Genomic DNA, 25,000 nt, shown 5'->3' on the forward strand with positions numbered 1-25,000 from the left:
CATTGTGACGGCTGCGTTTGATTGGCCGTGGGTTGCGTAGCGCATTGTGGCGGCTGTGTTTGATTGGTTTATTACGGGTTCAGCGTCTTGCTCAAGGACACTTCCACACTAACTCTGGGGAAGCCCGGGATCGAACTGGGAACCCCACGGTTACCATCCGGCCGCTCTACCCCTGAGCCACTGCCGCCATAAAGGCAGAGCTGTTGAGTTTTTTTCTCATACGTTCCCCATAGGCTCTCTATCTCTCTCTATCTTTGTGAGAGAGAGCATCCTGTGGTAGCGGTGTGTGTTTCCTGTGAAGTTTACAGGATGTCATTACACTCTGACAACATCTGGAGTGTCTGTACACTCACACATTATGTTACACAATGTTTACATTAACAAACAGCTGCTCTGTGTCCTTCTCCCCCTCACTGTGTACATCAGGATGATGTGTGTGTGATGTAATCTGTGTGTGTGTGTGTGTGTGTGTGTGTGTGTGTGTGTGTGTGTGTGTGTGTGTGTGTGTGTGTGTGTGTGTGTGTGTGTGTGTGTGCGTGCGTGCGTGCGTGCGTGCGTGCGTGTGCGTGTGCGCGCGCGCGCGTGCGCGTGCGTGTGTGTGTTACATCATGGGAACCATCCCCAAACTGTGTCTAGGCACGTCTGCCTCTGAGACACCGTCAACCTGGCCTCTCTGTGGGTATATAGGCTACGTCCATACGTTCATGTTCTGGGTATATAGGCTACGTCCATACGTTCATGTTCTGGGTATATAGGCTACGTCCATACGTTCATGTTCTGGGTATATAGGCTACGTCCATACGTTCGTGTTCTGGGTATATAGGCTACGTCCATACGTTCGTGTTCTGGGTATATGGGCTACGTCCATACGTTCATGTTCTGGGTATATAGGCTACGTCCATACGTTCATGTTCTGGGTATATGGGCTACGTCCATACGTTCATGTTCTGGGTATATAGGCTACGTCCATACGTTCATGTTCTGGGTATATAGGCTACGTCCATACGTTCATGTTCTGGGTATATAGGCTACGTCCATACGTTCATGTTTTTCAAAACTTTCAAAAACGTTGGAAACTACAGAGTGAAGCACACATTGTTCCTTCACTCAGATGAAGTTTTATCTGTTGAAATGTGATGCTTTGTTTGGTCGTGTTAATGTGAACCTTTCAGTGATGTGTTTATGGCCTCGTTCACACCAGGACTGTTTGGTTCCTTTGAAAGGGACCGTGGTCCTCTTAGTCCTTTGGTCCGGTGTGTTTGGAGCGGTGTGAACACGCATTCCAACCCTGTGTGGATCAAACAAGTGGACCACGGTCCACGTGAAACGTGAGAACTCGGTTCCGCTTCCAAACGAACCACAATCCGGTTAGTTACGGGTGTGAACGCAATCAGACTATAAAGGACCAAATTATAGGAAATTAACCCAAATACAGTGCATTTTGCATTGTGTGTTCATTAAAGAACAATATGTAATAAACCACTACTGGTGTAGATGTATCAATAATTAATGTTGTAACTCATACAAGACACTATCGACATCTTTATTTCTCTCTCTTTTCCCTGTATCGGTCTGTGAGCAGCTCTGCGCTGTGGTGTGTCTCTGTCTAGCCCTGAAACATCTGTCATATCAGGACAGTCATGGCGCAACTTGTTCCTGGTTTCAAATATAAAGTGCTGACCCCACGGCCATGGATGTTACAAGTTGAAGCGCTCTGGTCTAAGTACCCGTATCTTCTGTATTGTTCAATAAAAAGCATTTTAATCCGATCGTAATAAATACACCTTGTGTTACATTTTAACCTGGTCTTCTCCCCAATGTTTGTCATGGCCAAGAGCCAGCTGTGACATGCGCTAAAAGAACAGATGGGGGGGTCCCCAGCGAAAGTAGTTCATATAGCGCCACAATCATTTTAACACTATGAGCTGGTAGATATTTTCAAAAACTGTAGAACATTAATGAAAACCTTTGAATACTCTCTTCCTCTCTCTTTTTTAAGCGAACATTTTTAACGCACATCTTTGCTTCTGAGGGTCCCTGCATGCATGGCACAAAAAAAAAAAAATCTGATGGGGGGGGGGTCTGCGGCCAAAAATGTATACATTTGGGGGTCCCTGACATGAAAAGGTTTGAGAACCACTGGATCCACATGGTCAGAGCCAAACCATCATGACCTTAGCAGTGTGTGACCCCCCCCCTCCCCTTCCTGTGCCCCCCCCCTCCTCATCCTGTTTTAACCATGAAAAAACAACAACAGATAATCGCTGACACATGTTTCCTGTTAGCAGACAAGAGACACATGCTAAATAACATGCTCTCTGTCGTGAGGAAACCTCATAATAATATGTCTCAAACTGTTACTTTTCAGGAAATGTAAACGCACATGCGTACGGGGGCCACATGCGTGCGGGGGCCACATGCGTGCAGGGGCCACATGCGTATGGGGGCCACATGCGTGCGGGGGCCACATGCGTGCGGGGGCCACATGCGTATGGGGGCCACATGCGTGCGGGGGCCACATGCGTGCGGGGGCCACATGCGTGCGGGGGCCACATGCGTACGGGGGCCACATGCGTGCGGGGGCCACATCGGACCCCCTGATGAAAAAAACCCTTTCCTCTATCTCTCCATTCAGCCTCTTCAACGCAAAGCCCCTCTAAAAGTACTAGCTATTAGCATAGCTATTAGCCAGTGGTGGAACAATGACTTTTACTTTTTTACTACTAAAAGTAAAAGTATCAATACTGCAATGTAGAAATACTCTGTTACAAGTAATAGTCCGGAATTTAGAAAATTACTTGCGTAAAAGTACTAAAGTATTGGTATCAAAATGTACATAAAGTTGCAAAAGTAGAAAGTACTCATTATGCAGAATGTCTCAATTCGCAAATAACAACAACTTTGTTCTTTTATTTTATAATTACAATTTAAACATTTAGCAGACGCTCTTATCCAGTGTTGGAAAAAGTACTCAAATGTTTTACTTAAGTAAAAGTATCAATACTGCAATGTAGAAGTAAAAGTCTGGAATAAAAAATTGTTGTGGAGTAAAAGTACAATATTTTGCAATATAGTGGAGTAGAAGTAAATGTATTGGAAATTGGAAATTCTCCAGTAAAGTAAAAAATACCTCAAAATGGTACTTAAGTACAGTACTTGAGTAAATGTACTTAGTTACTTTACACCACTGCTCTTGTCCAGAGCGATGGGAATAAACAGCAGAGTAAAGCATGAACTCTAGTGAACGAGGTAAATAACACAAACAGAGAGAACGTGACCCTGTGTGTGATTAGTAAATGATGTTTAGTGTGAAGAAGGAATTATTGTATAACTTGTAGTAGATCAGGGAGACTTGTGTGTGTGGGTTAAGGTTATTTACGTTGATGTATTTATTGTGTGTTTAGTTAGGTATTTATCATGTGTTTTATAACACCCCTGTCTATGCTGCAGTCTAATGGTACAGTCCAGGCTCATTAGCTCCAGCTGGGTATAAAAAGGCTGCTGCCAGTTCATTAGAGAGCAGAGCTGAGGGTGAGAAGATAGACACCAGGAGTGGGTGTTTCAGCCAATGTCTTGTTATGTGATGGTGAATGAATAATACACCTTCGGGTTAAATCCTATCTCAAGGCCTCTGTACTGCTTCCAGCCGCAAGTCGGCCATCTTCACATTTAGGATTTAAGAACTGGAGTTCTGAATCAAGTCGTCTGATAGATGTTTCAGATTAGCCCTTAGCTTCTAACAGAGCTAAAAAACCTCAACAGCAGCTTTTCTGCTCCGATTCATGAAATACTTCAGGCCGTTTTGTCCTTTGTGTCAGAACAGAAGCAGAAACATCTCTAAACGGTGTCATTTTCACCTTCGTGTCCTTGTGGCCTCCAGCAGGTTTCGGTCTTTGAAGCTGTGAGTGTTTTTCCTCCAAACCACAGACAGAGCATAATATACATTATAGCAGGATGTCTGTAAGTAGCACTTGAAGCAGCAGCAGTGAATGCCTCCTCCTAGCATCTGTTTACATTAGAGCATCCTATAGCATAGCATGTATTTACTATGGAGTATTTACATTGCATCATCGCATCCCACAACAAGTGATAAATGTTCTGATAAAACAGTGTGTCTGAAGGTCTGAGAGAAACATCTTATACAGTCTGTTGATGTTGGAAGTCTTGCAAGGTGTGTGTGTGTGTGTGTGTGTGTGTGTGTGTGTGTGTGTGTGTGTGTGTGTGTGTGTGTGTGTGTGTGTGTGTGTGTGTGTGTGTGTGTGTGTGTGTGTGTGTGTGTGTGTAATGTCAGCATGGTTAACATCACAGATAAACATGTGAGCAGACTGGATTCAGATCATTGAACAGGTTAATGTGTGTGTGTTCTGGACACAGAGCCTTTAACTACAGATAAGCTCCTTCAGCTTAACTATTCACTGTGTTTAGTTTGGGCCTTAATGTACCAACACAGCGTTACAGTACACAGTGTTCTGTTATTTAGTGTACGTCCAGTCTATAGCATACTGGAGGCATGAGGTCACTTTGGTAAATGGTAAATGCATTAATATACGTAGCAGCTTTCTGCAAAGCGCTTTACAATGTGCATTACACACACACACACACACACACACACACACACACACACACACACACACACACACACACACACACACACACACACACACACAGAGACACAGACAGACACACAGACACACAGACACACAGACACACACACACACACACACACACACACAGACACAGACACACACACAGACAGACAGCAGAGGAAACCATGCAAGGCACCAACCTGCTCGTCAGCAGCAGGTACGGGTTCAGTGTCTTGCTCAAGGACACTTTGACACATGGGGGAGTTGGGGAATCGAACCGGAAACCTTCTGATTCCCCCAAGCAGCCGCTCTGCCCCCTGAAGGGATCTAAAACCAGAGACTGATGCTAAATGTGTTTAACCCATTAAAACCTGAGGCTGATTCTACATAATGTCTTCTAAATCAGAAACATTTTTTTCTGAAAAAAAAAAAAAAACATGGGACCCCCATCTGAAAATATTTTGTTCCAGGCACCCCCCCAGAAACAAAGATTTGAGTTAAAAATGTCTTTAACAATATATATATATACATAGAGAAAGATTTGCAAAAAAAAATCAAGATTTTTCAAAAATAGCAGATCTACAAGCTCATAGATGTGAGCTTCTAGATCTGCTATATTTTTGTCAGTAAAAACGTCCAGTAATCTAATGCATTGATCCTGTGGGCCCTGTGCGTTCACAGATCAACACTAACGGCTTTGTGGGCGTGGCCGAGCCCACACCGGAAGCGGAGTATCTGGGGAAGCTCCCGTCCAGCTTCAGGATGATCGCGGCTCTGCTGGGAGACCTGGACACCAGCGACGGCCGGGGGAGGGTCTACTACCGCCAGGACAGCAGCCCTCTGGTTCAACATACTTTAATCTTTATGCTTTATTCTTTATGCTTTATTGTCTCCGCCAGGCCGAAAGGCATGGCGAGAGAGTAGGTTTTGCACCTTGTCCGTCCGTGTGTGTGTCCGTCCGTGTGTCCTGTCCGTCCGTTACCAGCTCATAGTCCGGTACCGTTGGCCCGGTCGCTGCGAAACGGTGCACACGCACTCCCTCGATGCCAATTCAGAACCTCTGCCCCAAATTTTTCAAAGGGGCCTGCTATAGCGCCACCAGGAGGCCAATTTGTGCAAAACCCATTTTTTTGGACATTACTCCTACAGATTTTATCCAGACGTCATGCAAATCGGTACACAGTGACCCTCATTTATCAACGTGGTGCAGACCAAATAATGGGCGTGCGGCGAGATCACCGCAACTTTCTGCATTTAACAATATATCCTGAGACCCTGAGAGGGTCTCGTCTATCCGCCGGAACAAAAACATTTTTAACCCGATCGTCCGTTCTGTTGTTATCGGCCGTTGAATAAGGCTCGTTTTCACCAAAAAAAGAAGAAATCCGAGCTGGATGTATTTTTCTACATCTCATAACATAGGAGTGGATGGAAGTGAATCTTTTTAGGATGGCGTCCTGTCCGTCCATTCCTTCTCTCGCAGTCAAGGGATCGTTCATAGGTTACGGAAGAGCGCCCTCTAGTGTTTTTTTTGTTGTTTTTTTACGTAGATCTAGTCAATGGCAGTGAATGTTTAAAAAAATAATTGAAAGAAAAGAAGAAAAAAACATTAAATCGATTAAGTTTTAAATATTTTTTCCCCCCAAAACACTGATAGAATGTATGAAGTGTAATGACGTGTTACACTGCTCTTCCCCCCCAGGTCCTGCAGAGGGCAGCGCAGCACATCAGCCTGGCCTTCCCCAACGACGATGGCGTGGACCCCGTCCACGCCGTCATTGTCACCTGGGAGAACGTGGCCGCGGCGGGAGGCTCCAGCAGAGGAGACGGTCTGGACAGGAAGGTGAGGAATCTCGAGAACCACCCGATCGAGATCGGCTTCAAACTTGCGCCAAGCCGGTTTAATAAGTGGTTGTTGTCCAGAATCAACGATCCAACCGATATTTTAACAATTTGAACAATTTCAGTCACACCCACTATGACTTTAACACAATATAACTGGTACATGTGCAGTGGCAGGAGGTGGTCCTCTTATCTAGACCCCATGGTTCCTTGTGTTGTCAGAGAAACACCTTCCAGCTGGTGATCGCCTCCATGGAGTCCGCCTCCTACGCCATCATGCTGTACCCCGCGGACGGCCTGCAGTACCTCTCCACCACTGTGGGGGGCGACGCCAAGCCCCTGGAGGCCGGCTTCATCCAAGGCCTGGTGAAGGGCTGGTTCGGCTGGAACAACCCCGGGGAATACTACCGCACCACCGAAGAAGAAGAAGACTCCATCCGCCAACTCACAGAGTACGTTAAAAACGAGCTTTGAGAAACCGGTTGCTGGAATTAGTATTGTTCTTATAAGGCCCACTGGACCACTTTAAGTGGTCAGATGGGTGGGCCACGTGCGTTTTTCAAGAGCATGTTTATTTCAATGATCAATACATTGATTGTGTTCCGGTTTGAATGAATGGAATTAAACTAGTGTAATTTAAGTTCTTATTTAATGGTGTCTTAGGTTTTAGGTTTGGTTTTGAAGAAAAAATGCGACATCTTTTTTAAAATTATGTTCTTTTATCATTAAAACAATATTTTTGGCACACATTTAAGTATGAATCAGGCATTATAATGCCAAAAAAATGCAGTTTGTGAGAAGAAATCAAGGAAGGGGATGACGTAATTTCTGGATCTATCGTTCTCTCGCAGTGAAGGCATCATTCATAGGTTGGCGAAGAGCGCCTCTAGCGTAATCAGTAAAAATCACACCCAGTGTGAAGTGAGCGGTGACATCACAGTGACATCACAGTGACATCACAGTGACATCACAGTGACATCACAGTGAGCGGTGTCATCACAGTGATGGAAGCTCACTTAAAAAAAAGAATGTTTTTTTTGTGCGTGATACTATTTATAGGTTAATTATCATGCGTCTCGCTAGCCAATCAAAGCAAAGGGTCTGAATAGAGTCAGCCAATCACGGCACGGCGAAAAGGGTGTGAATAGAGTCAGCCAATCACAGTACAGGGAAGGACGGAAAGGGTGTGAATAGAGTCAGCCAATCACGGCACGGCGAAAAGGGTGTGAATAGAGTCAGCCAATCACGGCACGGCGAAAAGGGTGTGAATAGAGTCAGCCAATCACAGTACAGGGAAGGACGGAAAGGGTGTGAATAGAGTCAGCCAATCACAGTACAGGGAAGGACGGAAAGGGTGTGAATAGAGTCAGCCAATCACAGTACAGGGAAGGACGAATTCCCAACCCCACTTATAGGAGCGGCTACACCGCTCAAAAACATGTTTTTATTTTTATTGTGACGTCATTTCCTGTGTCCGTACAGGAACACCAACTCGGGCCGTCGTGGCGTCTGGGTTTACGAGATCGGCACCTCGCCGATCTTTATCGAAATCACGCCCGGCAAGGTGGAAGACCCCCAGGACGAGGGGGCGGGGCCTCGGGTGACGCAGCGACCGAGGCAAACCGGCGGCCAACAGGTAGGGCGGTAACCACGGCAACCACCGTCACCATCGTAGTTGACGACTCGATGTCGTGTATACAAATAATTGTGATTAATGATTTAATGATGTTTTTGGCATTGAACGAACATACAGGTATGACTTTTCTGTTTGGCTTTTAGGTTTGCAAAGGGCAGATATGACAAATAACTTAAAGACGGGGTGCTGTGATTTTCAGTGATTTTTCAGGGGGCTTAATGAAGTTCTATCAACTTCATAGACACATGAAAAACAGAAAAAGTGCAAAACAATGGCACCACCTCTTTAAGTAATTGTGATCATGTAAAATAATTGCGTTCAGGAGGGTGCGTTTCCCGCGTACGACGCTGAGACCACCACGGTGGAATACGAACAGGAAGTGGACTTTACGACAGAGGAACCGGAATACACCGACATCGAGACCTCCCCACCAAGACGCTACCCCCCCGACACCCAACCACGGTCAGTGACAGTAGAGTTCTCCATTGTTCACTAGTTCTCTAGTTCTCTTTCTTTGACTTTTAACACATCCACTGCCAAGGGCTAATCTCAGAATGTACTCACCAGTGCCAAGGTTTTATTATTGTTTTTTGTTTTTTTCAGGTCGCCATAGGCCCCGTTAAAATCCTTTAGAATGCGCGATGCACTGTTTGTAAACAACATGCACATGTCCCTGCGTCTACTAGTGCAGAACACGTGTCAAACGGAGCCGCCATGTTTGAGTTCTGACCGTTTATGTTAACATGGGAAATGCGAGGAGAAAAAACTACAAGGGCTAAACAGGGGTTTTAGTGTGCGCCTTAGAATGGAGGCCGACGGGAAACGAAAAACGGGATCGCAAATTGTCCCGACTTCTGAAAATGGTCCGTGTAGAAAATTGGAAAAAAAAGAAGGAAAAATCGAAGAAAAAAAAAGGAAAAAGCACCCGGACCGTAGGGCTACGGTCTCGGCGCTTAACAGTTGGATTTAACGGTTAATGTGTTAAGGCGCTGTCCACTGAGAACGCCTTTTGAGCTGAGGACTTTTTTAAAGGATCCCTGGCAATTAAGCCTTGTATGCCTTAAGCAAGGGATAATGCATGGGGAGGTAGTCATTATTGAAATTTAAAGCCCGACAGGGCGATTAACCACCGAGGCGAAGGTGGTTAATCGCCCTGAAGGGCTTTAAATTTCAATAATGACTACCTCCCCATGCATTATCCCGCTTATTACACGGCTACTTAATAAATACTTAAATACATTTACCCAAAAGTAACAACAAAACGAAGTATTTCCTTGCTTACGGCAATGAAAGTATTCCATAAGTATTGGGCTGGGCGGACAAGTTCACCTCGCAAAAACAAATGGAAAAAAACTCGCCCCAAAACACACTCGCCCCCCATTCTATTTACTGCCGATTTGCCTGTAATACCGCCGGATTTGCCCCGGGGCGACTATGTTTTGGGGCGAGCGTTTTGGTATTCCCTCGTTGTTGCACCACGATAAACAAGGAAGTGTAGTGGATCAAATAGAATGACTTTTCGGTTATTGCATCGTCTATTTCTCACTTCAAATGTTTTCAAAAACATTCTTGAGAGCAACGTTTAGTTGTAAATGACATTGGTTGTTTGTTTACATGGCTGTCATGTTGGATAAAGCATAAAATCAAGCAGCGCAGGTTGATATGAGCAGGTGTTCTGAGTCTCTGATTAGACAGCGGTCCGTTATTGAGCTCATCGGTCATTATCCAGAAATAATGACCGATGACTGACCAATCAGAATCGAGCATTCAACCAAGCCGTGTAATAATGCATTATAATCGCCCTCTATAACTAAAATGTAAAAACACCCCAAAAATGTATATATTTTTTATTTTAGAAATAGTTCCCCTTTTACTCAAGTGGAACAACTCTCGTCGCAAGTTGATGATGTAATGTGTCCATATGTGTGGTCCCACAATAAACAATCGTACTTAACGTAAACATAACTAAAAAACAATTGTTAATACTTACTAAGGTTAATGAGCATCAAAACAATAAATATAACGTCTTTATTAGCACGTGCGTTCAATATATTCCATAGGGCTGGAACTAGGGGTGTGCCGATATATCGTCCCACGATATATCGTGATACGTTTTCGTGACGATATGTATCGTTTTGGAAAAAAAAAATATTGTTTTTATTTTTTTTTATTTTTTTTTTTACAATCATTATAATCAGGCATGCAAACAGCCCCGAGGTGAAAAGGGTGACAACATGTTTTTTTTTTTTCGGGTCAGGTGTCACACTATTGCCCTATTTGGATTGAAAACGGCTACTGTAGCTGAAAAGCTACAAGTTTGCATGTCTGAATAATGCAAAAACAGAATTATTTGTTTGCATTTACTTTTTTCCTCCCCCATATATTTTCATAATAAAAAAGTGCGTATCGTATCGTATCGATATCGTATCGAAGTTGTGAGCCAAATATCGTATCGTATCGTTTGGTGAAACTAGTGTATCGGCACACCCCTAGCTGGAACACACATTGACAAATTATATTCTTACTTACTTAAAGGGACTACACCATGAATTTAGAAATCATATTGTTTATGTCCCTGAAACGTTTTTCAAAAGGTTTGAGCCTAAATCAAGCCTCAGATATACTCATTCCAACTAACTTCTCTCTGGCTTATAAAGCACTTTCACCTGCAATACCACATTGTCCTGTTTGGCACGGGGCGCTATTGAGCCAGTTTGTATGCATGTTATCTCCTGGTTCTGTGTGGAAAAAGTAAAAAAAAAAGGTTGGTTGGAACTGAAATCAGTTTGGTCTGTTTTGAGACCAATTTACAGAAAACCTCAGATTTGCTGTGAAAGCCTGAGTGTTCAAACTGGGGTATTTTGGTATGTTGAAAATGGCCAGAGTGGTCCTTTAAATGTATAATCACCTTTCTCTGAACCAAGGTACCCTGACCGACCAAGGTACCCCGAACCCGAGAGACCCAGATACCCCGAACCCGAGAGACCCAGATACCCCGAACCCGAGAGACCCAGATACAGCGTTCCAGAGCGACCCAGGTACAGCGTTCCAGAGCCCGTGCGGCCGGTTCCTCCACATTCGCGTCCCCAGAACCCTCAGATCGTGGTGGTGGATGAAGACTTGGATGTAGACGGTAAAGAACCCAAACCCTTAAAGAAAATACTATGTTTACCACTTAACCACTTAATAACACATTATTCAAATATTCGTGAACGTAGAAGTGCTTCTATTTCTGATAAAGCAGGCCTTTTTCCACGGCAGCCATGTTGACATAAATAATTGTGTAATGTTACGTCCTTCTCATGTGTTACCAATGATACTAATTAAAGCCCCCCTTACATGCTTCAAAACAATCCACCCGACTTAAAGGTTTCATGACATTCAGTTTTACAACACATTAAAAGTATTTATCATGGTCCTTCAAACGTGTATTACAAGTTTTAACTGAAAATTCCACTCCAGTGATCCATGGCAGGATTTTTTCTCTCTGATTTCTAAAGCCTTTTCAACTGCAATGAAAAAATAAATCTTTGCCTGTGGGTGTCGCTGTTGAGGGATTTTGACTGACAGTCATCGCCACTTGACCCTGCCAAGTGTTTGCGTACAACCTTGACACGCCTGGTGTGTTTTGTTTTTTTTACAGTGTTTGCGTACAACTTTGAGACCTGTGCTAAAAACAGACACCGCTGTTCGTCCTTCGCCGACTGCAGAGACTACAGCACCGGATACTGCTGCCACTGTCGGCCCGGTTTCTACGGCAACGGGAAGGACTGCGTCGCAGACGGTAAGTTGGTTAAATAATAATAATAATAATAATGAACTTTATTTGTATAGCACCTTTCATGACATGAAATGCAGCTCAAAGTGCTTTACAGAGCAAGAATACAATTACAGAAAAAGTACAACTAATTTAACAATAAAGCAAAAAAAGAAAATCAAAAGCATAAAACAACATTAAAATAATAGCCAAACAGTGAGGACATGAATAACAACACAGAGATTTAAAAATCAACCAAAAGCAAGATTGAAGAAATAAAGCTGTGCTTTAAAGCTATCCACAGAGGCTGCCTGTCTTAGGTGTAATGGGAGTTTATTCCACGCCGTCGGCCCGTAGAAGCAGAATGCTGCTTCACGTGTTTTTTATGTCAAATAGGCTCCCCCTCGCTCCTGACCGCATCACTGTCGTGATAATAATCACGGTAAAGAAAACCCTCTCAGGTAATATTGCTCAAGCATCAAACAGTCCTGAGAGCGTGTGTTATAGGCACTAGTTTTCCACTGTAAAAGATAACTCCCCACTGATGTCAGGACAGCAGAGTCACTGCCCATCTTTCACCGCAGGCTGAAAACCCGCCTCTTCAGGAAACACTAGCCTGACCCTTCCTCTTAGCCTTGCCTACTTGTTGTCAATTATTCATACGAGCTCTTGTTTTATTGTTTTAATGGATCTTGTTTATTCAATGCACTTATTTGTTTTAGCTCTTGCTCATTTGATTTTCCTATTTGTCTCATCTGTTTAAGAAAGTAAAGTAGGTAGCTGATATATGTCACTTTTACCTTAGCGCTAGGTATGCTCTTAGTTGCTTGTTTTAGAAGAGAATGCACTTCAGACTTCTGGTGATTAGTAGTTTAGTTCCCTACCTATGTTGAATGCACTTATTGTAAGTCACTTTGGATAAAAGCGTCGCTGCGTCTGCTAAATGACTGTAATGTAATGTAATGTAATGTAATGCAATATACAATATGCAGCAGTGTTGATTTTGACAGTACATTTTGATTTAGTTTTAGTCATAGTCTTTTGAATAAAATTCCATTTAGTTTTAGTCATATTCTAGTCACCTGAAATGTTTTACTGTTAGTCTAGTTTTAGTCAACTAAATATCATAAGATTATAGTCGACTAAATCTACAGTTGATTTAGTCGACTAAAATGTATTTTGGTGGTGTCTGTCTTGATGGCGTCATAATGGCTGATTTTACACTTGGATGCATGCTGAAAATAGCAGATCTACAAGCTCACAACGCGTCGCACTGCGACGCGTTGTGAGCTTGTAGATCTGCTATTTTCAGAGCGCAAACACAACATAAAATGACTTGTCTTTTAGTTCTGCCGGATCTCTTCTCCACCAGTCCCTCCCTAACAGTTTTTATTTGTTGACGAAATTGTCAATATATTTAATCTTAGTTTGTCATCGTAACTTAGTTTTTATTTAGTTTTTGTCAGTGTAAAAAAGGCTGTCGACGAACATTTTTCGTCATAGTTTCAGTCGACTAAATCAACACTGGTGTGCAGTAACGTAACTTTGCCCCAACACTGTGTTTTTTTAACAGGCATTCCCCAGAGGATGAACGGGAAGGTGAACGGCCGTTTGTTCGTGGGCAGCTCTCCGTCCGCGGTGGAGCTCAACAACAACGACCTGCACTCGTACGCCGTGCCCAACGACGGCCGCGCCTACGTGGCCATCAGCAGCATCCCGGACCCCCTGGGACCCTCGCTGCTGCCCCTCTTCTCTGTGGGCGGGGTCATAGGGTGGGCCTTCGCTCTGGAGCAGCCCGGAGGCCAGAACGGGTTCAGTCTCATTGGTGAGTTATTATATACTGTATATACCGGTGTTGGGAAGTACGAAGACGCCGCAGTGGTGGAAAAAGTACTCAACTTTTTTACTTAAGTAAAAGTATCAATACTGCAATGTAGAAATACATGCGACGCATTGTGAGCTTGTAGATCGGCTATTTTCACATGGCCTATGTATATACTGTAGGGCTGAAGTGGTTAATGTATGTTTTGTAATAATAATCAAAATCTACAAAGTAACTAGTAACAAAGAGTAACAAAGAGGAGTAAAAGTACAATATTGTACTTTTACTCCACTACAGTTATTTGAAAAAATGTAGTTACTAGTTACTTTCTACATTTTGATTATTATTACAAAACGTACAATAACCACTTCAGCCCTATATACAATTTCAGCCATTTCAAAATAGCCGATGTACAAATAGCCGATGTACAAATAGCCGATCTACAAGCGATGCGACGCATTGTGAGCTTGTAGATCTGCTATTTTCCAAAGATTTGTATACTTGTGAAATGGGACTCTCTGCATAATGAGTACTTTATAGTTTTGGTACTTTAAAGACATTTTGATACCAATAATTTTGTACTTTTACTCAAGTAAATTTTTAATTCCGCACTTTTACTTACAGAGTATTTCTACATTGCAGTATTGATACTTTTACTTAAGTAAAACATTTGAGTACTTTTTTCCCCCACTGGGTACCCTTACTGTCTCACTCCATCCTGGAACCACCGTAGAATCTATTGCTTCAGATTGACCCAAGCCGTTGTTTGAACAGCTGTTTGAGTGTGTGTCTGAATGTGTTTTTAATGAGTGTCTATGTGAGAGAGAGCATTCCTACTACACACAGAGTGCACTTACATGATGTGTGTGTGTTTTTTTAAATGATTGTCTTTGTAAGGAGCATTCCTGTGCATTCCTACAGTGTGTACTTACATGTGTAACAGCACACTGCTCTGTTGTGTTGTGTTATGTACAGTAAGTAGAGAGTAGCAGAGTGCTGTTAGTACATAATGTTAGAATGTACTTAATGATAGAGTCATGGTTCTTAAGGTCTCTTCATTGTTACGTGTTGTGTGACGGTCTGGAACATAAGAGGACTATTGTTTAGTTGTGCTTCCTCCAGACATCGTAGTAAAGGATCTTACACGCTGGGCTGAAATGTCTTGCCTCAAATTTGTCGCACATAAAAAAGAATAAAAAAATAATTGGACCTCACTTTGTGTCAATCATACCCACTGCCTCTGAACTGTTCATCTGACGCACGCACGCACGCACGCACGCACGCACGCACGCACGCACGCGCACGCACGCACGCACACGCACGCACGCACGCACGCACGCACGCGCGCGCACGCACGCACGCACGCACGCACGCACGCACGCACGCACGCACGCACACACACGCACAAACTTTAGTTAGTAGTTACTTTGCACACACGCTATTTGAAAATAGCAGATCTACAAGCTGACGCGACGTGTTGTGAGCTCGTAGATCTGCTTTTAAAAAAATAAAACCTTTTACTTTTGGTACTTTAAGTACATTTTGTTGCCAATACTTTTGTACTTTTACTCAAGTAACATTTCGTCGCCTTGCTAAACTAATGGCCTATGTCTTTTTTTTTTCAGGAAAAATTAAAAACTGATCCAAAACAAAACTATATGATATTTCTTAATCATTTCACCCACAATGTTTATAACAAATTATGACTATTAAAATAAAAATAACACTGTCTGTCAGTTATGTTACATAAGAGATTTAAATAGGTTTAAATAGGATAAAAAATGCATAAATCAGTAAATAATTTGGCCTAAGTCACAAAACCATGTGACTTATACCAAAAAAAGTCCTATTTTGTCCTAAGTCACACTAGGGAGGCCATTATACTAAAAGGTGAGTGAACATCATGATCCTTTTCAACTAGGAGATAGGCCATTTTACCAGAGGTGGTCAGTGTCATGAGGAGCTGACTTAGACAAAAAATATCATTTTCCTCATAAAATGACGTAGGCCATTAGTTTAGCAAGGTGACGATTTTGAACACAGGCCTTTTACATGTAAACAGAGTATTTTTATATTGTGGTATTGCTACTTTTACTTTTACTAAAATATCGGAATACTTTTCTCCACCCCTGCCTCCCCTCAGGTGGAGAGTTCTCCAGGCAGGCGGAGGTGGTGTTCCAGCCGGGCGGGGAGCGGGTGAGCATCAGGCAGGAGTTCCAGGGCATCGATGAACACGGTCACCTGGTGGTGAGCACCCATCTGGAGGGCCGTCTCCCTGAGGTGCCCCAGGGTGCCACGGTGCAGATAGAACCCTACAATGAGATCTACCAGTATGGAACCAACCGTATGTACACAGTATATTACATTATTATGTATTTATAATGAGATCTACCAGTATGGAACCAACAGTACGTACACAGTATATTACATTATTATGTATTTATAATGAGATCTACCAGTATGGAACCAACAGTACGTACACAGTATATTACATTATTATGTATTTATAATGAGATCTACCAGTATGGAACCAACCGTATGTACACAGTATATTACATTATTATGTATTTATAATGAGATCTACCAGTATGGAACCAACCGTACGTACACAGTATATTACATTATTATGTATTTATAATGAGATCTACCAGTATGGAACCAACCGTACACAGTGTCGTGGAATTCTGGATCAATCAGCAGTCAATAAAGGACATGGGAGTCGAGACAATATTCTAGGTGGTGGTGGTTATGCTTTATGTACTGGTATAATATAAAGGTTAGATATAAGCAGCCATATAACTTCTTCCTCAACAGTATATACATCATTATTATATTATCATGTATTTATAATGTCTGTGACTAGCCATTCACTTCTTATCCATCATTCTATTAATTCCTTTTTTAATTAATCAAATAATCAAAAAAGTGTGTTTAACAAGTTATCTAAAGAGCACAATGTAAGTTTATGAACGCGCCAAAGTATCGCGAAATACTATATCGCTTTATCGTCTGACAACCGAATCTCGCGATACAGCTGAGACGGAGGGGTTTTCTCATTTGCAAATCTAAACGACCCAATCGGGATCGGGATAATCCAGTATGAACCAATGGCCAAAGAGTCCCACTTTGGCCACGCCCCCATCTCAGAAAACGCTGCACTGAGAGGGCTTTCAGACTGAATGATGGAGTGTTTAAAGGTGTCGTGAAATGAAAAATATGTTTTTCACACTTTTAGAGCATATCCGTGGTCATTCAATGGGCATACCTAACAATAGATGCCAGAATAAGTGAAAAGAAAAACATTAGTGTGTATTTTTATATCAAAAGTCCATAAAAAGCCAATCTTAATTACTTCATGTAAACGAAAAGGTGCTGCGTGATGACATAACACAGCCTTCATGAATATAAATGAATCTTGATTACATGCACCTGTTTGATTCCCATAGCTGCACGTTCTTCAAACACAGCTGATTTTAATTACAGAGCTACTCCGTTTTTAAATCTCATTGAAGATGAGTGTATTACTCATTTTAAACTTCATCTGCACACTAAAATATGTATCTGAAAACATTATAGGTTAGAAATAAGCCACGTAGTAGCAAACGTGCTTAACTGGTCGTCCCTCTAGTACCTCTATGATCGGCACGGGCAGCCTACAATTACATCACTGTACGTTACCACGTCAAAACCAACGGATAGTTTTAATTATTCTGTCATCTTGACTCCTCCCCCTTCCTCCCAGTGATCACGTCGTCCTCCAGCCGTCAGTTCACCATCAGCCTATCAGACGGCAGCGTTCAGACCAGGAGCTACCAGTGGCGGCAGACCATCACGTACCGCGGCTGTTCCCACGACGACGGCGGCGACGCCCGCCCGGCCCCGCCCGCCCAGCAGCTCAGCGTGGATCACATCTTCGTGTTCCACGACGTGGAGAACAGCCTGATCCGCTTCGCCACCAGCAACAAGATAGGATCCATTCACAGTGAGTCACGTGACGCTAAGGTTCACTGGGGACGCCCTGAAACCCCTCCCACTGGCTGGGGGGGGTGGTCCCCGGACCCCCACTTTTGAGAAGCACTGAATTAAACACAGTAATAAGCAGTGGTGGAAAGTAACTGAGTACATTTACTCAAGTACTGTACTTAAGTACAATTTTGAGATATTTTGACTTTACTGGAGTGTTTCCAATTTCAAATACTTTTACTTCTACTCCACTACATCTCAGAGGCAAATATTGTACTTTTTACTCCGTCACAGTTATTTGAAAAACTTTAGTTACTAGTTACTTTGTAGATTTAGATTATTATTACAAAACACACAGTATATCAGCCCTATATACATTTATGCCATTAGAAAATAGCAGATCTGCTATTTTCTAATGATTTTTATACATTTGAAAACTTGTAATGGGACATTCTGCATAATGAGTGCTTTTACTTTTCTTTAAGTACATTTTGATGCCAATACTGTGAGTAAGTGATTTAAACATGTGATAGACGTTCAAACACAACCTTCATTCCTGGTTCCTAATAATGTGTGAATGTTCCAGACCTTCAGACAGATAAGCTTTTATAATGACATCTAGAGGGACTGTCTGTCTGTCTGTCTGTCTGTCTGTCTGTCTGTCTGTCTGTCTGTCTGTCTGTCTGTCTGTCTGTCTGTCTGTCTGTCTGCCTGCTTGTCAGCCTGTCTGTCTGTCTGTCTGTCTGTCTGTCTGTCTGTCTGTCTGTCTGTCTGTCTGTCTGTCTGTCTGTCTGTCTGTCTGTCTGTCTGTCAGCCTGTCTGTCTGTCTGTCTGTCTGTCTGTCTGTCTGTCTGTCTGTCTGTCTGTCTGTCTGTCTGTCTGTCTGTCTGTCTGCCTGCTTGTCAGCCTGTCTGTCTGTCTGTCTGTCTGTCTGTCTGTCTGTCTGTCTGTCTGTCTGTCTGTCTGTCTGTCTGTCTGTCTGTCTGTCAGCCTGTCTGTCAGCCTGTCTGTCTGTCTGTCTGTCTGTCTGTCTGTCTGTCTGTCTGTCTGTCTGTCTGTCTGTCAGCCTGTCTGTCTGTCTGTCTGTCTGTCTGTCTGTCTGTCTGTCTGTCTGTCTGTCTGTCTGTCTGTCTGTCTGTCAGCCTGTCTGTCTGTCTGTCTGTCAGCCTGTCTGTCAGCCTGTCTGTCTGTCTGTCTGTCTGTCTGTCAGCCTGTCTGTCTGTCTGTCTGTCTGTCTGTCTGTCTGTCTGTCTGTCTGTCTGTCTGTCAGCCTGTCTGTCAGCCTGTCTGTCTGTCTGTCTGTCTGTCTGTCTGTCTGTCTGTCTGTCTGTCTGTCTGTCTGTCTGTCTGTCTGTCTGTCTCTCTAACAAACAACACATAAATAATGATGTATGTTAGATAAGCATAATGTCTGTTGAACTTCAATCTAAAGTACAGCTTTGTTCTTAAATGTTTCTTTTTGTCTTATCTGACAAACTCACAGAAAGTCAGCTATCGTTCTAAAGACTCATTACTGCTGATAGCCTGTATGAAGGAATGTGCTGCAGTGCGTGTGTGTGTGTGTGTGCGCGTGTGTGTGTGTGTGTGTGTGTGTGTGTGTGTGTGTGTGTGTGTGTGTGTGTGTGTGTGTGTGTGTGTGTGTGTGTGTGTGTGTGTGTGTGTGTGTGTGTGTGTGTGTGTGTGTGCGTGCGCGTGCGTGTGTGTGCGTGTGCGTGTGTGTGCGCTCATGCATCTACAGTTTAATTTCAGAGAAGGGTAAATAGTAACTTGAGCCCTGTTGTATTTCCTCAGCTGCAGTGTGTGTGTGTGGGTGTGTGTGTGTGTGTGTGTGTGTGTGTGTGTGTGTGTGTGTGTGTGTGTGTGTGTGTGTGTGTGCGTGTGAGTGTGTGTGTGTGTGTGTGTGTGTGTGTGTGTTGGGGGGGTGGGGGGTTAACCAGAAACACACTGACTTATTTACTACGTGCCATGACAGGAAAGGGGGGGGCGGGGGATCTGACCCAGGGGGATCAAACTCATATTGTGCAAAATGCAACTTCACGTGAACGCATGCGCACGTGTGTGTGCACGTTGCCCCCTACGCACACTCACATGTCAACTTCTTTCTTTTTCTTTTTCAACCGTCTATAATTTCTTACTGTTTCACTTTACGAATGTTGTCGCTGATTTGGCTGTTTGTTGTGGAGAGACAGACAGACAGACAGACAGACAGACAGACAGACACTACAGATAGACAAGTTAATGTTAGCAAGTGTTGGCGTCACTTGGAGGCTCTTGACACTGTGGGTTGACTCGGGCCTGGCTCCTCCTTCGTCTGACCAGAAGTGGGCGTTGTTCTGTGTGTTGTGTCGTCATCATTGCTGCTAGGCAAAAACATCTCATTCTGCCTGGATGGATTATTAAACCCTCCTTGCAGGTTTTACCGCAGTCTGTAGCTTTTGGGTTCTTCCTCTCGGAGGAAGTGGTTTGGGCCGCCAACCCGCTCCACCCCGGTCCAACCCGCTCCACCCCGGTCCAACCCGCTCCACCCCGGGTCGCCGTCTCTCCGGCCGTCCTTTGTCTCTCCAGATGTCACCACGCTCTTCGTGGTCTCGTCACATATATGTATATATTCTGTCGTCTGGTTCTGTTGTCATGGCTGCCAGTTCCCACCTGATGTTGTGTGGGAGTCCAGACTTTTGCAGCCCGTACTGAATGACTAGCTTTGATAATGTCTTCAGGCTAGGACTCAAGTCTAAGATCTGTAAGATGGGCTGTGCATTGTCTCTGTATCCTCTAAAGAGGATCGTACGATATGTCACCATGCAACACCACATACCGGAACCCCAATCTGCGGATTTCCGCTGTGGAATCTGTCGATTCTGTTGATTCTGGTGAATCTGTCGGATCTGTCTGGGCCGAATCTTCTTGAAGGAGAAGGTGTCAGGATTTAACTTCCACAGATCATTGAACTGACACATATTACTACTGATGAAACCACTAAATATGTACAGCTGTTCCTTATAGGCAATGGCTGAATGACTCACACGTCCTTCTGGAAGAAGGTCTGTCCTTCTGGAAGAAGCTGTGCTCAGCCAGCAGTTGGTCTCTGTGTCAAACACTCTGGTGGTGTTGTAGAAGACCTTCTGGCCTCCATAGCCCCCAAATACAAACATCTTTGTTCCGATGATGGTGGCAGAGTGGCATGCTGAAGCAGGAGGTGGAGTGCCGCTGGTGTTAATTAAAGACCAGACCATTGTGGCGGTGTCCAACTTGTAGATGTCATTAGGGCATTCAGTCTTTTTGTTGTTTCCTCCATAGATAAACATGACCTTACCCAAGACACAGGCTGAGTGGCCGACCTTCGTTGCAGGAACGAACCCATACGTCTTGGGATTTAAACATCTGTGGGCGTCGACATCGAATGCATAAAGAACGTTGTCCCTGTAGTTTTACCAATTCACTACACCCCCCCAGATGTAGACGATAGATTCTATCAGCACAGCTGTGTGACCCCAGCGCACAGAGGGAACCTCAACAGGACGTATTCCTCCTCTTCTAGTTCTCACTCGGGGAAACTTCATCCAGCGTAAAGTCACTGTGTTGAAGACGCTCACATCAATCTGATCCCTGCTGTGGTTTTCCCCCTCATAGTACCCTCCAAAGTAATACACCTTGTCCCCCACAGGCACAGCAGAACTAATCTCTCAAGAACAGATTCTGCTCTGCGTTTGAATCTTGAAAGGCAGACAAAACCCCGGTTTCCTTGCGCACGGGTGCTACGTCGACTTCCTCCCAGAGCCAAGTGAGATAGTAAAAAACAGCAGAGTGCGCTGTTTTTCCTTTTCATTTGGCGATGGGTTCCCAGATTGCAGCAGCACAAGCAAGCAAGCGTGACTCTGCGTCCGGAAAAAGGACTGAGCTTGTAGATCTGCTATTTTTGAAAAATTCACAACGTTTTTGCAAACCTTTAAATATATACATATATTTTTAAGTGAACATTTGTAACTCAAATCTTTGCTTCTGGGGGGTCCCTGGAACAAAATATTTGAGATGGGGGTCCGCAGCCAAATAAATATCATTTTGGGGGTCCTTGAAATAAGAAGGTTTGAGAACCACTGTTATATGTATACTACTTTAATTGAAATGCCACGCTGTGGTGTATGTCCCGGGTTGGTCAGCACACGAGCACGGCCACTTGCCTCCAAGCCGCTAGGACCACACCCTACTACTCAAGTAAAGTACAAATACCTCAAGATTGCACTTAAGTATACAGTACTTGAGTAAATGCACTTAGTTACTTTCCACCTCATCCTGGGTCTAGGGGTCAGAGTTAGGGTCAGCATCAGGTTATATAAACAGACTGTGGTCTCAGTGGGGTTTATTATTGTCAGAACATACAACATCTGTGGTTGGTTTACTGGAGGATCTTCAACCCCCCCCCCCCCCCCCCCCTCTCTCTCTCTCTCTCTCTCTCTCTCTCTCTCTCTCTCTCTCTCTCTCTCTCCTCTTCTAATGAGCAGCTGTGGGGAACGCCCCATCCTGACCAGAGGAAGACTCAAAGTCACAGTACTCGAGTAAAAGTAGAGATACTCCTGCTCAAACATTACTACGATATTTACTTACAAGTAAAAGTTGCTCAGTAAAACATTTTTAGTGAGTTAAAGGGACAGTTCACCCCCAAAACAACTTTTTTTTCTATGTATTAGTCACCCCATGGAGACTTGAATTCATGGATGTATTTTTTTGTTTGTGTCTCATTCCTAAGACAATAATTTGATGACCGGCAGCGGTTCCGGTACGAGACACAGAGAGTCTCCTTTGTGTCTCCTACCGGAACCGCTGGTCGAAGCTTGTAGATCTGCTACTTTTGATGCTTTTGTGTAAGACTGTAGTATGATCAAGTAGGACGTTAATTTACCAAAGAAAAAAGTTTAAATGGTTTCTGCCCGACAACAACGCTATGTCCAAATAGTTTTTAAGATGTTCTATTGGTTGGGTTTTAGACTTTATAATAGGTATTTAGGTTGTCAATTAGGCTTAACCCATTTTGGGCGGGAACCCCTATTTATAACTATACCTCAAATTCTAGAGACACAATCTCAATATATTTTAAACTATATGATCTCAACATGGCCATGAAAAGGCTTTCCAATGATGTAAACAACCATCAAAAACAAAACTAGCTCTGCATAGATAGAGGAACAGCAGCAATATTTTAAAAAAATGTATAAACCAACTTTGTGCAAAAGCATTACGTAATGGTCAAACCCTGTCACTTTAGATTTCTTTGGCTATTCAAAAATAGCTCATAGCTCATAGCTCATAGCTCATAGCGCGGCTCATATGAGCTTGTAAATCTGCTATTTTTGAAAAATCATGAAAAAAATATGTTTTATCTTTTTTTCAAAAAACTGTTAGGATTTAGATTTTTTTTAAGAATCGCCTCAGGTCTTAATGGGTTAAGGAAACCAATGTGTTGCTGATTGGTTGAAATGTTCTGATGGTTCTGGTGGCTATGTACAGTATATAGCAACATAATTTTTTTGTAGTTCTTGAATACATATTTGAAGTTTTTCAGAAAACTTTTTTTTTTTAGAAGGCGTTTAGAAGGTTTTTAGAATGGGCCTCAGGTCTAAAAGGGTTAAATCAGGTATGGTATGTTTTTATTTGTTATATATCTGTAGGCTGTTGTACAGTATGTTGTATTCTTTGTCTTTGTCATGTTTGTTATTGTGATGTTTTGTGGGGCTGCGGATGGAAATGCATGTTTACATGAGATCATGTTCAACTGAGTGAACTCTTTGTGTTGAATGTTCATGAACGTTCCACCACTGTCCCGTAAATCAGTGGTTCTCAAACTTTTTCATGTCAAGAACCCCCAAATTGACACTTATTAGCCCGTGGACCCCCATTCAAAAAGATATGCCAGGGACCCCCATAAGAGAAGATTTGTACGGCTCTAGCAGTGATTCTCAACCATTTTAATTTCAAGGACCCCCAGTTTGACATGCATTAGGGCTACGGACCCCCATTTAATGGCATTTCTATCCCTGGGACCCCAATTTATATTGTAAAATCAATGTTAATTTAACTCTGAGAGTGTACAAATGGAACCAAATGGACCCGTTAGGGTCCATTTGGTTCCATTTGTACACTCTCAGAGTTACAGACCCATAAGGGTCCATTTGGTTCCTATCCATCATTTAGCTGGGGACCCCCTGGAACCCCCTCAAGTACCCCTGGGGGTCCCCGGACCCCACTTTGAGAACCGATGAAGTAAATAAACCACTAATGCAGTGCGATTCACATTGAATTAAAGTCAAACCTATTTAATTGATTACTAAGTGTTCTTGTCTTTGTGTAGGTGGAACTCCGGAGCAGAACCCGTGTTTCACAGGGACCCACGGGTGTGACAACAACGCCGTGTGCCGCCCGGGGAACGGACTGCAGTTCCGGTGCGAGTGTACCTCCGGCTTTACCGGGGACGGGCGCGCCTGTTACGGTAAAATACACACCTTTAATTCTTTAAAGGACGACTTCACCCATTTTCAACCTATCTTCATATAATTGGTCCTCACTAATGCTCATGATAAAATGGTAAAAAAAAATCTACTCGGTCTGTGTCTCAGAGGAGGGCTGTGGACAGTTCAGAGTTCCGTCTACCAGTGACATCATCGATGGGGAATCCAAGCTAATAGAAACTGCAGGCTTTCTATTCCTGGAAAGTTGTGTCACTGGTAGACGGGTTTCTGCACTGTCCAGCCCTCCTATGAGACACAAACTGAGTAGATTTTTTTTCACCATTTTATCATGAGTATTAGTGAGGACCAATTATACGAAGATAGGTTGAAAATGAGTGACGTCGTCCTTTAAACGATTCAACAGTTGCTATATGAATCCCGTAATTGGAAAGAAATCGGGGCCTCTTCCTTACTTCCTTCAACAGGTTGTTACCAATGGTACTAAATGAAGGCTCTGTTCCGTTCCGGTCCGATATTTCATATTCCATCCTAATTGGCTAACATTGGCTTCCAAAGTTTGCAGGATAGGTCCGTTTTGAACAAAATGGCTCAAATCATGAACGCAGCGTGCAATGTGTGTGAAGTTTTGCACGCACATTCCAACTAGGCCGAGGAAGAAATGCCTTTTCACATTTTCACCCTTTCCACCTATTGTACCTGACCGAGCGGAGACCTGTGCTTCGAGGAGCACTTTTTCTAGTTATCATCCCCCTCCCCGATCAATTAGCGGCTAGCCTACCGGGTCGAGTCGGTGCTCTCGAAAGAAATTGAAAACTCTAGTTCCAAATGGCCCCTTACGGGTCTGTAACTCTGAGAGTGTACAAATGGAACCAAATGGACCCTTACGGGTCCATTTGGTTCCATTTGTACACTCTCAGAGTTATGGGGGTCGTT

At 43.4% G+C, this 25,000-nt stretch overlaps 1 protein-coding gene across 5 annotated transcripts in view; it reads left to right on the forward strand.

Moving 5' to 3' along the window:
• LOC311056992 (nidogen-1-like) overlaps nt 1–25,000 on the forward strand; it is a 56,046-nt gene that overhangs the window by 10,099 nt on the left and 20,947 nt on the right. Inside the window, exons 2-13 of one of the 5 annotated variants that reach the window (XM_084073857.1) lie at nt 5,268–5,429; nt 6,289–6,429; nt 6,651–6,880; nt 7,911–8,064; nt 8,387–8,526; nt 10,989–11,043; nt 11,092–11,197; nt 11,708–11,848; nt 13,395–13,646; nt 15,787–15,987; nt 17,386–17,625; nt 23,950–24,087. In XM_084073857.1, coding sequence (XP_083929983.1) covers nt 5,268–5,429; nt 6,289–6,429; nt 6,651–6,880; nt 7,911–8,064; nt 8,387–8,526; nt 10,989–11,043; nt 11,092–11,197; nt 11,708–11,848; nt 13,395–13,646; nt 15,787–15,987; nt 17,386–17,625; nt 23,950–24,087 — 1,960 coding nt within the window. Of the gene's footprint in view, nt 1–5,267; nt 5,430–6,288; nt 6,430–6,650; nt 6,881–7,910; nt 8,065–8,386; nt 8,527–10,988; nt 11,198–11,707; nt 11,849–13,394; nt 13,647–15,786; nt 15,988–17,385; nt 17,626–23,949; nt 24,088–25,000 lie in introns of all 5 variants that reach the window. The other 4 variants (XM_084073858.1, XM_084073859.1, XM_084073856.1 and 1 more) reach the window with 4 other exon arrangements.

Source organism: Gymnoscopelus microlampas, assembly GCF_963454915.1.
Source record: "Gymnoscopelus microlampas genome assembly, chromosome: 2".
NCBI lineage: Eukaryota > Metazoa > Chordata > Actinopteri > Myctophiformes > Myctophidae > Gymnoscopelus > Gymnoscopelus microlampas.